Source organism: Numenius arquata, unplaced genomic scaffold (assembly GCF_964106895.1).
Source record: "Numenius arquata unplaced genomic scaffold, bNumArq3.hap1.1 HAP1_SCAFFOLD_1732, whole genome shotgun sequence".
Taxonomy (NCBI): domain Eukaryota; kingdom Metazoa; phylum Chordata; class Aves; order Charadriiformes; family Scolopacidae; genus Numenius; species Numenius arquata.
Window position 1 is genome coordinate 1 of NW_027414245.1, and position 11,570 is coordinate 11,570.

An 11,570-nucleotide genomic window follows, 5' to 3' on the forward strand; every position below is an offset into this window, starting at 1 on the left:
ACCCCCCCCGGGTGACCTTGGACCCCCCCCTGGGGTGACACCAGATCCCCCCAGGTGACCTTAGACCCCCCCCCCCCAGGTGACACTGGACCCCCCCAGGTGACCTTGGACCCCCCCGGGTGACACCAGATCCCCCCAGGTGACCTTAGACCCCCCCCCCCCAGGTGACACTGGACCCCCCCCCCAGGTGACCTTGGACCCCCCTGGGTGACACCGGATCCCCCCAGGTGACACTGGACCCCCCCAGGTGACCTTGGACCCCCCCCCCAGGTGACACTGGACCCCCCCCCAGCTGACCTTAGACCCCCCCCCAGGTGACACTGGACCCCCCCAGGTGACCTTGGACCCCCCCCCCCAGGTGACACTGGGGGACACGTGGGTGATGCTGAACCCCCCCTGGGTGACACTGGACCCCCCCCAGGTGACCTTGGACCCCCCCGTGGGTGACCTTGGACCCCCCCGTGGGTGACCCATGGGTGACACTGGACACACACCCCCCCCCCGGGTGTCCCCGGAGCCCCGGGACACGACCCCCCCCCCCCGCCCCCGGGACGTGGGCCCGGGTCCCCGCCACCACCGGGTCACGTTGCTCCGACTGAGCCCCCCCCCCCCCCCCGCCTCCCCCGGTGCCCCCCCCGTGCCCCCCCCCCCCCGTGCCCCCCTCCCCCGGTGCCCCCGCCTCTCCCGGGGGCGGTGCCGCCGGAGCCGGTGCCGGTGCCCCGAGGGCGGCGGAGCCCCGCGACGAGTCGGTACCGGGGGGGGTCCCGGGGGGGTGTCCCGGGGGGGGGGTCCCGGGAGGGGGCGGGGCGGGGGGGGGGGGGGGCACCTGAGTGTCCCGGGGGGGGGGGGATGTCGGGGTGAAGGGTAGGGGACAGGGGGGGCAGCGAACACGCCGGGGGGGGGGACCTGGGACACCGGGTGGGGGGCAAGGGACAGCAGGGGGGGGGGGCCACCGGGGTGTGGGGGGGGGGGCACCGGCATCGCTCGGGGGTGTCGGGGTGAAGCGGGGGGGGGGGGGAGACGGGGGGCACTTTGGGGGGGGGGCAGCGGGGGTGACTCTCAGGACCCTGGGGGGGGGGGGGAGGGGGACACACACACACACACACACGGGGGGGCGCACCGGGGGGAGGGGCGGGGTGGTGTGTGTGTCCCCCCCCACGTCGTGTGTGTGTGTCCGTCCCCCCCCCCCCCCCCCCACGTCGTGTTCCCCCCCGGGTCCCCCCCCCCCCCCCCTCGCGGAGGGACCGGGCTCAACCTGCAGCTCCCTGGAAACGAGCACGTCAGAGGGGGGGGGGGCGGCGCCGGTATGCCCCCCCCCCCGCTGCCCCCCCCCCCCCCCCCCCAGGAGCCACCGTCGCCGTCATGGGCCACCAGGCAGTGGCCACCCCCCTGCTCAGCCGGGTCCTGCGTGGGGCAGAGGTGAGACACCCCCCCCCAATGTCACCCCCCCCCAATGTCACACACCCCCCCCCCCCCCCAAGGAACCCCCCTGCTGGGACACACACCCCCCCCCCCCCAGGACCCTCCCGTTGTCACATCGGGACCCCCCACCCCACCAGGACCCCCACCGGGACCACGGTGACCCCATCCTGGTCACCCTACGGTGGTGGCCCCGGTCGTGGTCGCCCCATGGTGGTTGCCCCCATGGCGGTGTCCCCATGGGGGTGTCCCTGTGGTGGTTGCTCCACGGTGGTTGCCCCACGGCGGTGTCCCCATGGTGGTGTCCCCACAGTGGTTGCCCCATGGCGGTGTTCCCATGGTGGTTGCCCCATGGCGGTGTCCCCATGGCGGTGTCCCCATAGTGGTGTCCCCATGGTGGTGTTCCCCACAGTGGTTGCCCCATGGCGGTGTTCCCATGGCGGTGTCCCTGTGGTGGTTGCCCCATGGTGGTTGCCCCACGGTGGTTGCCCCATGGTGGTGTTCCCATGGCGGTGTCCCTGTGGTGGTTGCCCCACGGTGGTGTCCCCATGGTGGTGTTCCCACGGTGGTTGCCCCATGGTGGTGTTCCCATGGCGGTGTCCCTGTGGTGGTTGCCCCACGGTGGTGTCCCCATGGTGGTGTTCCCATGGTGGTTGCCCCATGGTGGTGTCCCCATGGCAGCGTTCCCATGGTGGTTGCCCCATGGTGGTTGCCCCATGGCAGTTGCCCCATGGCGGTGTCCCCACGGTGGTTGCCCCACGGTGGTGTCCCCATGGCAGCGTTCCCGTGGTGGTTGCCCCATGGTGGTGTTCCCACAGTGGTTGCCTCATGGTGGTGTTCCCATGGCGGTGTCCCTACGGTGGTGTCCCCCTGGTGGTTGCCCCATGGTGGTGTTCCCATGGTGGTTGCCCCACGGTGGTTGCCCCATGGCGGTGTTCCCACAGTGGTTGCCCCATGGCGGTGTTCCCATGGTGGTGTCCCCATGGTGGTTGTCCCATGGTGGTTGCTCCACGGTGGTTGCCCCATGGTGGTGTCCCCACAGTGGTTGCCCCATGGCGGTGTCCCCATGGCGGTGTCCCCATAGTGGTGTCCCCATGGTGGTTGTCCCATGGTGGTTGCTCCACGGTGGTTGCCCCATGGTGGTGTCCCCATGGCAGCGTTCCCATGGTGGTTGCCCTGTGGTGGTTTGCCCCATGGCAGCGTTCCCGTGGTGGTTGCCCCATGGTGGTTGCCCCACGGCGGTTGCCCCACGGCGGTGTCCCCGCGGTGTCCCCCGGCAGGAGGACCGCTCAGCCCAGGCGACGCTGGCCGCCTGGCACGAGTACCGTCGCGCCTGCGAGTTGCGCCTGCGCCTCGACCCCCCGGCACCCGGTGAGCGGGGGAACGGGGTGTTGGGGGGGGGGGGGGGGGGGGGACGGGAGACACACACCGAAGACAACCCTGACACCCACCCCCCCCACCCCCCCCCAAACCCCCGTGCCCCCCAAAAAGGACCCGTCTGCAACCGCAGCTTCGACATGTACGCCTGTTGGGGGGACGCGCCCCCCAACAGCACCGTCACCAGCTCCCCCCTGCCCCCTGGTACCCTACCCTGGCACCACCGAGGTAAGGGTTAAGGGCGGGGGTGTGTGTGTGTGTGTGTTTGGGGGTGTCACACACACACACCCCCCCCCACCGCGGGGGGGTTGACGGGATGGGGGGGCTCAGTGCAGGGAGGGGTGGTGGCCCGGCGCTGCGGACCCGACGGGCGGTGGGTGACGGACGAGAGCGGGCGACCCTGGAGGGACCATTCCCCAGTGCCAGGACATGGACCAGGAGCAGCCGCTGCAGGTGGGGGTCCCAAGGGGGGGGCCGTTGGGGGGCTTGGGGGGGGGGGGGCCGTGCCATGTCATGGGGTGCCGTGCCGTGGGGAGATGTGGGGTGCCGTGCCATGTTGTGGGGTGCCGTGCTGTGGGGAGCTGTGGGGTGCTGTGCCATGCCGTGGGGGGCTGTGGGGTGCCGTGCCACGTTGTGGGGTGCCGTGGGGTGCTGTGGGGTGCCGTGGGGAGATGGGTGCCATGCCATGTTGTGGGGTGCCATGCCGTGGGGAGCTGTGAGGTGCTGTGCCACGCTGTGGGGTGCCGTGGGGTGCCGTGCCACGCTGTGGGGGGCTGTGGGGTGCCGTGCCATGTTGTGGGGTGCCGTGCCGTGGGGAGCTGTGGGGTGCCGTGCCACGTTGTGGGGTGCCGTGGGGTGCCGTGCCATGCCGTGGGGGGCTGTGGGGTGCCGTGCCATGTTGTGGGGTGCCATGGGGTGCCGTGCCACGCTGTGGGGGGCTGTGGGGTGCCGTGCCATGTTGTGGGGTGCCGTGCCGTGGGGAGCTGTGGGGTGCCGTGCCACGTTGTGGGGTGCCGTGGGGTGCCGTGCCATGCCGTGGGGGGCTGTGGGGTGCCGTGCCATGTTGTGGGGTGCCATGGGGTGCCGTGCCACGCTGTGGGGGGCTGTGGGGTGCCGTGCCATGTTGTGGGGTGCCGTGCCGTGGGGAGATGGGTGCCGTGCCATGTTGTGGGGTGCCATGCCGTGGGGTGCCGTGCCATGCCGTGGGGGGCTGTGGGGTGCCGTGCCACTTGTGGGGTGCCGTGGGGTGCCGTGCCGTACCGTGGGGGGCTGTGAGGTGCCATGCCGTGGGGGGCTGTGGGGTGCCGTGCCACGCTGTGGGGTGCCATGGGATGTCACACCACGGGGTGCTGTGCCATGGGGTGCCGTGCCATGGGGGGCCGTGGGGTGCCGTGCCACGTTGTGGGGTGCCATGGGGTGCTGTGCCATGGGGTGCTATGTTATGGGGTGCCATGGGGTGCTATGCTATGGGGTGCTATGGGGTGCCATGGGGTGCTGTGCCGTGCCATGGGGTGCCATGCTATGGGGTGCTATGGGGTGCCATGGGGTGCTGTGCCGTGCCGTGGGGTGCCATGCTATGGGGTGCCGTGGGGTGCCGTGCCGTGCTATGGGGTGCCGTGCCGTGGGGTGCCGTGCCGTGCCACTCCGGGCGATGCCACGCTGTGCCGTGTCACGCTGCCGTGCCACGCTGTGCCCCGTGCCCCGTGCCGTGTCACGCTGTGCCGTGCCCCGTGCCACCCTGTGCCGTGCCCCGTGCCGGGCTGAACACGTGTCCTGCCCCACGGCGTGCCGCGCCACGCGTGGTGGGGCTGCGCTGCAAGCGTGTGCCGTGCCGGGAGCCGCCGGGCCGTGCCGTGACATCTGCCCTGTCGTGACACGTGGCCTGGCGTGACGTGTGCCCTGCTGCACCCTGACGTGCCGTGTCGCCCCGTGCCGTGTCCTCTTGCCCCGTGCCGTGTCACCCCGTGTCCTGTTGCCCCATGTCATGTCCTGTCGCCCCACGCCGTGTCACCCCATGCCTTGTTGCCCCATGCCGTGTCACCCCATGTCCTGTCGCCCCACGCCGTGTCCTCTTGCCCCGTGCCGTGTCGCCCCATGTCATGTCCTACTGCCCCATGCCGTGTCCTGTTGCCCCACGCCGTGTCACCCCATGCCTTGTTGCCCCATGCCGTGTCCTGTTGCCCCATGCCATGTCACCCCATGCCATGTCCTCTTGCCCCACACCGTGTCACCCTGTTTCCTGTTGCCCCATACCGTGTCGCCTCGTGCCCTGTTGCCCCATACTATGTCCTCTTGCCCCACGCCGTGTCACCCCGTGTCCTGTTGCCCCACGCCGTGTCACCCCATGCCTTGTTGCCCCATGCCGTGTCCTCTTGCCCCATGCCGTGTCACCCCATGCTGTGTCCTGTTGCCCCATGCCGTGTTGTCCCACGCCGTGTCACCCTGTATCCTCTTGCCCCACGCCGTGTCACCCCATGCCTTGTCGCCCCATGCCGTGTCCTGTTGCCCCATGCCGTGTCACCCCGTGTCCTGTTGCCCCATACTATGTCCTCTTGCCCCATACCGTGTCACCCCATGCCTTGTTGCCCCATGCTGTGTCCTGTTGCCCCACACCGTGTCACCCCATGCCATGTCGCCCCATGCCGTGCCCTGTCGCCCCACCGTGCCCCCCCCCCCCCCCCGCCCCACCGTGCCCCCCCCCTCGCCCCACCGTGCCCCCCCGCAGCGCCAGGCCTGGCTGCTGGAGCAGTTCCGCCTCCTCTACACCGTGGGCTACTCCCTCTCGCTGGTCGCCCTCCTGCTGGCCCTGCTGCTGCTGCTGCTCTTCAGGTACCCCCCCCCCCCCGCAACCCCCCCCACCCGGGGCAATGCCAAGTGCCCCCCCCCCCTCCAGCACCCCCCCAGGCGGATGCCGCCCCCTGTCCCCTCACGCACCCCCAGGGTCTGCCGCCTCCTGTGTCCCGTCCCCCCCCCAAACCCCCCCAAACCCCCTTGGGTGATGCCACCCCCTTTCCCACCCCCCCTAGGGTCTGCCACCCCCTGTGTCCCCCCCCCAAACCCCCTTGGGTGATGTCACCCTCTTTCCCACCCCCCCCCCAGGGTCTGCCACCTCCTGTGTCCCCCCCCCCCACACCCCTGGGTGCTGCCACCCCCTCTGTGTCCCCCCCGCACACCCCAGGGGATGCCACCTCCTGTTTCCCCCCCCCGCACCCCCCAGGGGGATGCCACCCCCTTTCCCACCCCCCCCCAGGGTCTGCCACCTCCTGTGTCCCCCCCCCACACCCCTGGGTGCTGCCACCCCCTCTGTGTCCCCCCCCCCGCACCCCCCAGGGCGATGCCACCCCCTGTCCCCTCACGCACCCCCAGGGTCTGCCACCCCCTGTGTCCCCCCCCCGCACCCCCCAGGGGGATGCCACCCCCTTTCCCACTGCCCCCCCGGGGTCTGCCACCTCCTGTGTCCCCCCCCCCCAGCACCCCTGGGTGCTTCTAACCGCTGTGTGCCCCCCCCCACCCCTGGGTGCTGCCACCCACTGTGTGTCCCCCCTCCTCCGCCCCCCCCCCTCCGCCCCCCCCGCAGGCGCCTGCGCTGCACCCGCAACTTCATCCACGCCAACCTCTTCCTCTCCTTCGTGCTGCGGGGGGGGGCCATCCTGACGCGGGACGCGCTGCTGCAGCGGCGACTGCGCCCCGGCCCCGGCCACCCCCTGCAGCTGGTGGGCCAGGAGGTGGGCAACCATGGGGGGGGGAAGCCGGGGGGGCAACCACGGTGGGGACAACTATGGGGGGGGGGGGGGGCAACTATGGGGGGGGGGGCAGCCATGGGGGGGGCAACTGTGGGGGGGGGGCAGCCATGGGGAGGGCAACTATGGGGGGGGGGGGCAGCCATGGGGGGGGCAACTGTGGGGGGGGGCAACTATGGGGGGGGCAACTATGGGGAGGGCAGCCATGGGGAGGGCAATTATGGGGGGGGGGCAGCCATGGGGAGGGCAACTGGGGGGGGGGGCAACTATGGGGAGGGCAACTGGGGGGGGGGGGGCAACCCGGGGGGGCAACCATGGTGGGGACAACTATGGGGGGGGGAGGGCAACTATGGGAGGGGGGCAACCATGGGGGGGGCAAGGCAACCATGGGGGGGACACCCATCGGGGCGTGCCCATGGAGGGGGGCCACCCAATGTGGGGGGTACCCAAGGGTGGGGGGTGATGGGCTGCGGTGGGGTGAGGGACCCAAGGGTGGGGGCTGGTCCCATCCCATGACGCTGGTCCCATCACGAAGCTGGTGCCACCACGATGTTGGTCCCACCATGAGTTGGTGCCACCACGATGTTGGTGCCACCATGATACTGGTGCCACCACGATGCTGGTCCCATCATGATGTTGGTCCCACCATGCTCTTGGTGCCACCACGATGCTGGTCCCATCATGATGTTGGTCCCACCATGAGTTGGTGCCACCACGAGTTGGTGCCACCACGATGCTGGTCCCATCATGATGCTGGTGCCACCACGACATTGGTCCCACCATGATGCTTGTCCCACCATGAGTTGGTGCCACCACGATGCTGGTCCCATCATGATGTTGGTGCCACCATGAGTTGGTGCCACCACGATGTTGGTCCCATCATGAGTTGGTGCCACCACGATGCTGGTCCCACCATGATACTGGTCCCATCATGATGTTGGTCCCACCATGATGGTGGTGCCACCATGAGTTGGTGCCACCATGATACTGGTGCCACCACGATGCTGGTCCCATCATGATGTTGGTCCCACCATGAGTTGGTGCCACCACGAGTTGGTGCCACCATGATGCTGGTCCCATCATGATGTTGGTCCCACCATGAGTTGGTGCCACCACGATGCTGGTCCCATAATGATGCTGGTGCCACCACGCTATTGGTGCCACCATGATGCTGGTGCCACCATGCTGTTGGTGCCACCATGATACTGGTGCCACCACGATGCTGGTCCCATCATGATGTTGGTCCCACCATGAGTTGGTGCCACCACGATGCTGGTCCCATAATGATGCTGGTGCCACCACGCTATTGGTGCCACCATGATGTTGGTCCCACCATGATGGTGGTGCCACCATGATACTGGTCCCATCATGATGTTGCCCATCATGGCACCACGCTGTTGGTCCCACCATGAGTTGGTTGCCACCACGAGTTGGTTGCCACCACGTTGTTGGTGCCACCACCATGCTGATCTAAGGGCTGGTGCCCCCCACCCCCCCCCCCCCCGGTGCCGGTGTCCCCGCGGTGGCAGGCGGTGGCGGGGTGCCGGCTGGCCCAGGCTCTCACCCAGTACTGCGTGGGGGCCAACTACGGGTGGCTACTGGCCGAGGGGCTCTTCCTCCACAAGCTCCTGGTGCTGGCGGCCTTCTCCGGCGAGCGCTGCCTCCCCGCCTTCCTCCTCCTCGGCTGGGGTGAGCCCCGTGTCCCCCCCCCCCCTCAACCTTGTCCCCCGTCCCCGTGTGTGTCCCCCCCCTCCCCAACCTTGTCCCCCCCTCCCTCCAGGAGCCCCCGTCCTCTTCGTGGTGCCCTGGGTGGTGGTGAGGTACCTCTACGAGAACGAGGGGTGAGGCTGGGGGGGGACACCCCCGTCCCCGCTTTGTCACGCCCGGGGGGGGACACCGTGATGTCCCCAATGGGGGGGACACCACGCTCATCCCCCCCCCCCCCCCCCCTTTACCCCCCCCCACCTTTTAGGTGCTGGGAGAGGAACGAGAAGGCGGCGGTTTGGTGGATCATCCGTTGTCCCATCCTGATGGCGGTGGCGGTGGGTGACACAGCCATGGGGGGGGGGTGGGTGGGTGGCCGTGTGTCGTGTCCCCCACCATCCCCCCAGGTGCAGGAGGGGTGTGTGTGTGGGGGGGGTGTCACCACCCCTGTGTGTGTGTCGTGTCCCCCCCCACCACCACCAGGTGAACTTCGTGGTCTTCGTGCGCATCGTCCGCATCTTGGTGGCCAAAGTCCGGGCGCATCAGGTGTCGCGTGGGGACACCAGGGTCAGGTGGGGACACCGGGGTCAGGTGGGGACACCAGGGTCAGGTGGGGACACCGGGTGGGGGGGGGGGGGAATCAAAACTGGGGTGTGCGGGGGGGGGACGGACACACGCACACGCACACACACGTGGGGACGCTTCGGGTGGGCACGGGGGACCCCAACGGTTTGGGGACGCAGGGACACGGCTCCCACCTGTGTCCCCATCCATGACGTGTCCCTGGGGGGGGGTCCCCATCCCTCCCCGGGGGGGGGTGTCCGTCTCCGAGGGGGGGGGGTCCCCCCATCCTTGAGGGTGTCCCTGTCCCCGTAACACCCCCCAATGTGTCCCCAGGTTTGTCCCTGGGGGGGTCCCCATCCCCATCCCTCCCCGGGGGGGGGGTGTCCCCGACGGGGGGGGTCCCCCCATCCTTGAGGGTGTCCCTGTCCCCGTAACACCCCCCATGTGTCCCCAAATGTGTCCCTGGGGGGGTCCCCATCCCTCCCCGGGGGGGTGTGTGTCCCCGAGGGGGGTGTCCCCGAGGGGGGGGGTCCTCCCATCCTTGAGGGTGTCCCCGGGGGTGTCCCTGTCCCTGTAACACCCCCAATGTGTCCCCAGGTTTGTCCCTGGGGGGGTCCCCATCCCTCCCCGGGGGGGGGTGTGTGTCCCCGAGAGGGGGGTCCCCGAGGGGGGGGGTCCTCCCATCCTTGAGGGTGTCCCCGGGGGTGTCCCTGTCCCCGTAACACCCCCCAATGTGTCCCCAGGTTTGTCCCTGGGGGGGTCCCCATCCCTCCCCGGGGGGGGGTGGTGTCCCCGAGGGGGGTGTCCCCGAGGGGGGGGGTCCTCCCATCCCTGAGGGTGTCCCTGGGGGTGTCCCCCTCCTTGTCCCTGTCCCCGTAACACCCCCCATGTGTCCCCAGGTTTGTCCCTGGGGGGGTCCCCATCCCCATCCCTCCCCGGGGGGGGGGTGTCCCCGGGGGGGGGGTCCCCCCATCCTTGAGGGTGTCCCTGTCCCCGTAACACCCCCCAATGTGTCCCCAGGTTTGTCCCTGGGGGGGTCCCCATCCCTCCCCGGGGGGGGTGTGTGTCCCCGAGGGGGGGGTCCCCCCATCCTTGAGGGTGTCCCTGTCCCCGTAACACCCCCCATGTGTCCCCAAATGTGTCCCTGGGGGGGTCCCCATCCCTCCCCGGGGGGGGGTGTGTGTGTGTGGGGGGGGGGGGGGGTGGGGGTGTGGGTCACCAGGGGTGGGTGTCCCTGTGTCCCCCCCCCCCCCCCCCCCAGGCTGGCCAGGTCGACGCTGACGCTGATCCCGCTGCTGGGGGTGCACGAGGTGGCCTTCGCCCTGCTGGGGGAGGGGGCGGGGGGGGGCACCCTGCGCCTGGTGCGGCTCTGCCTTCAGCTGCTGCTCTCCTCCTCCCAGGTGGGGGGGGGGGGCGCGGGGGGGGGGGCATTGAAGGGGGGGGGGCGAGGGTTTGCTTCTGCAGTGGGGGGGGGGGGTAAAGAGAGGGAAAAAGGGGGTGGGGGGCTGCAGTGGGGGGGGCCATGGGGGTACAAGGCAGGGGGGGTCTGCAATGGGGGGGGGGGGGGAGCAAGGGGGTGGGTGCTGTAAATGGGTGGGGGGGCATGGGGGTGCATGGGGGGGCGGGGGGGCTCCTGCAATGAGGGGGGGGGTGCTGCAATGGGGGGGGGGGCACGGGGAGGTGCAATTGGGGGAGGGGGGGGATGTACTGGGGGGTTGAAATGGGGGGGGTGTGTGTCTAAAATCGGGGGGGATGAAATGGGGGGGGGAGAAAACGGGGGGGGGGGGGGAAGGGGTGGGAGCTGCAAATAGGTGGGGGGGGCATGGGGGTGCGTGGGGGGGCTCCTGCAATGGGGGTGGGGGCTATGGGGGGGGGTGGTCCTGCAATGAGGGGGGGGTGTGCTGCAATGGGGGGGGGGCGTGCTGCAATGGGGGGGGGCACGGGGAGGTGCAATTGGGGGAGGGGGGGGATGTACTGGGGGGTTGAAATGGGGGGGGGGGTGTCTAAAATCGGGGGGGATGCAATGATGGGGGGGGGGTGCGTGCTCAGGACTGCGGGGGGGGGGTCCACCCCCCTTATACACCCCCCCCTCCAATTTCCCCCCCCAGGGCCTCATCGTCAGCGTCCTCTACTGCTTCGTCAACAAGGAGGTGCGACATGTCGGGGGGGGGGGGGGGAAGGGGAGCCGGGGGGTGGGGGGGTTATGTCGTGACATGTCGTGACGCTGTGCCCCCCCCCCCCCCCCGCCCGCAGGTGCAGGCGGAGGTGCGACGCGGGTGGCAGCGGTGCCGCTTGGCCGCCCCCTGCCCCCCCGGACCCCCCCGGGACCCCCCCCCCAACGGAAACCGACGCTACGTGGCCGTGGGGGGGGGGCAGCGCCCGGCACCCCCCGATCCCGGGGGGGTCCCGATGGCCGAGAGCTGCTGCTGAAAGGGGGGGGGGGGGGGGCACCCTTGGGTGCTCGGGGGGGTGTCACTGTCACCTTTGGGTTCGGGGGGGGGGGGGTGTCAGGGCGTTTGGGGGGGGGGTCCCCGTCACCTTTGGGGTGCTGGGGGGGGGGAGGCAGGGGGGTTTTGGGGGGGGGGGGGGGTGTCCCTGCCATCTTGAGGTTCTGGGGGGGGGGGGGGGCGTCTGGATGTTCCCATCACCTTTGGGGGGGGGGGAGGCGATCCAGGACCCCAAAACCTTGGGGTGCTGGGGGGTGCTGGGGGGCGGGGAGGGGGGTGTTGTGTGTGTGTCAGGGGGGGCTTGGGGGGCGTGGGGGGT

The 11,570-nt window shown here is 70.7% G+C and overlaps 1 protein-coding gene across 1 annotated transcript; it reads left to right on the forward strand.

The window, feature by feature from the left end:
• Positions 1–1,362: 1,362 nt before the first annotated feature.
• Positions 1,363–11,234, forward strand: LOC141477875 (gastric inhibitory polypeptide receptor-like). The gene is given in 14 exon segments (XM_074167049.1): positions 1,363–1,419; positions 2,703–2,790; positions 2,911–3,024; positions 3,127–3,212; positions 3,214–3,249; positions 5,522–5,625; positions 6,374–6,521; positions 8,066–8,225; positions 8,317–8,377; positions 8,509–8,578; positions 8,724–8,812; positions 10,066–10,204; positions 10,913–10,954; positions 11,058–11,234. Coding segments are annotated over 14 exon segments (1,371 nt in total).
• Positions 11,235–11,570: the final 336 nt, after the last annotated feature.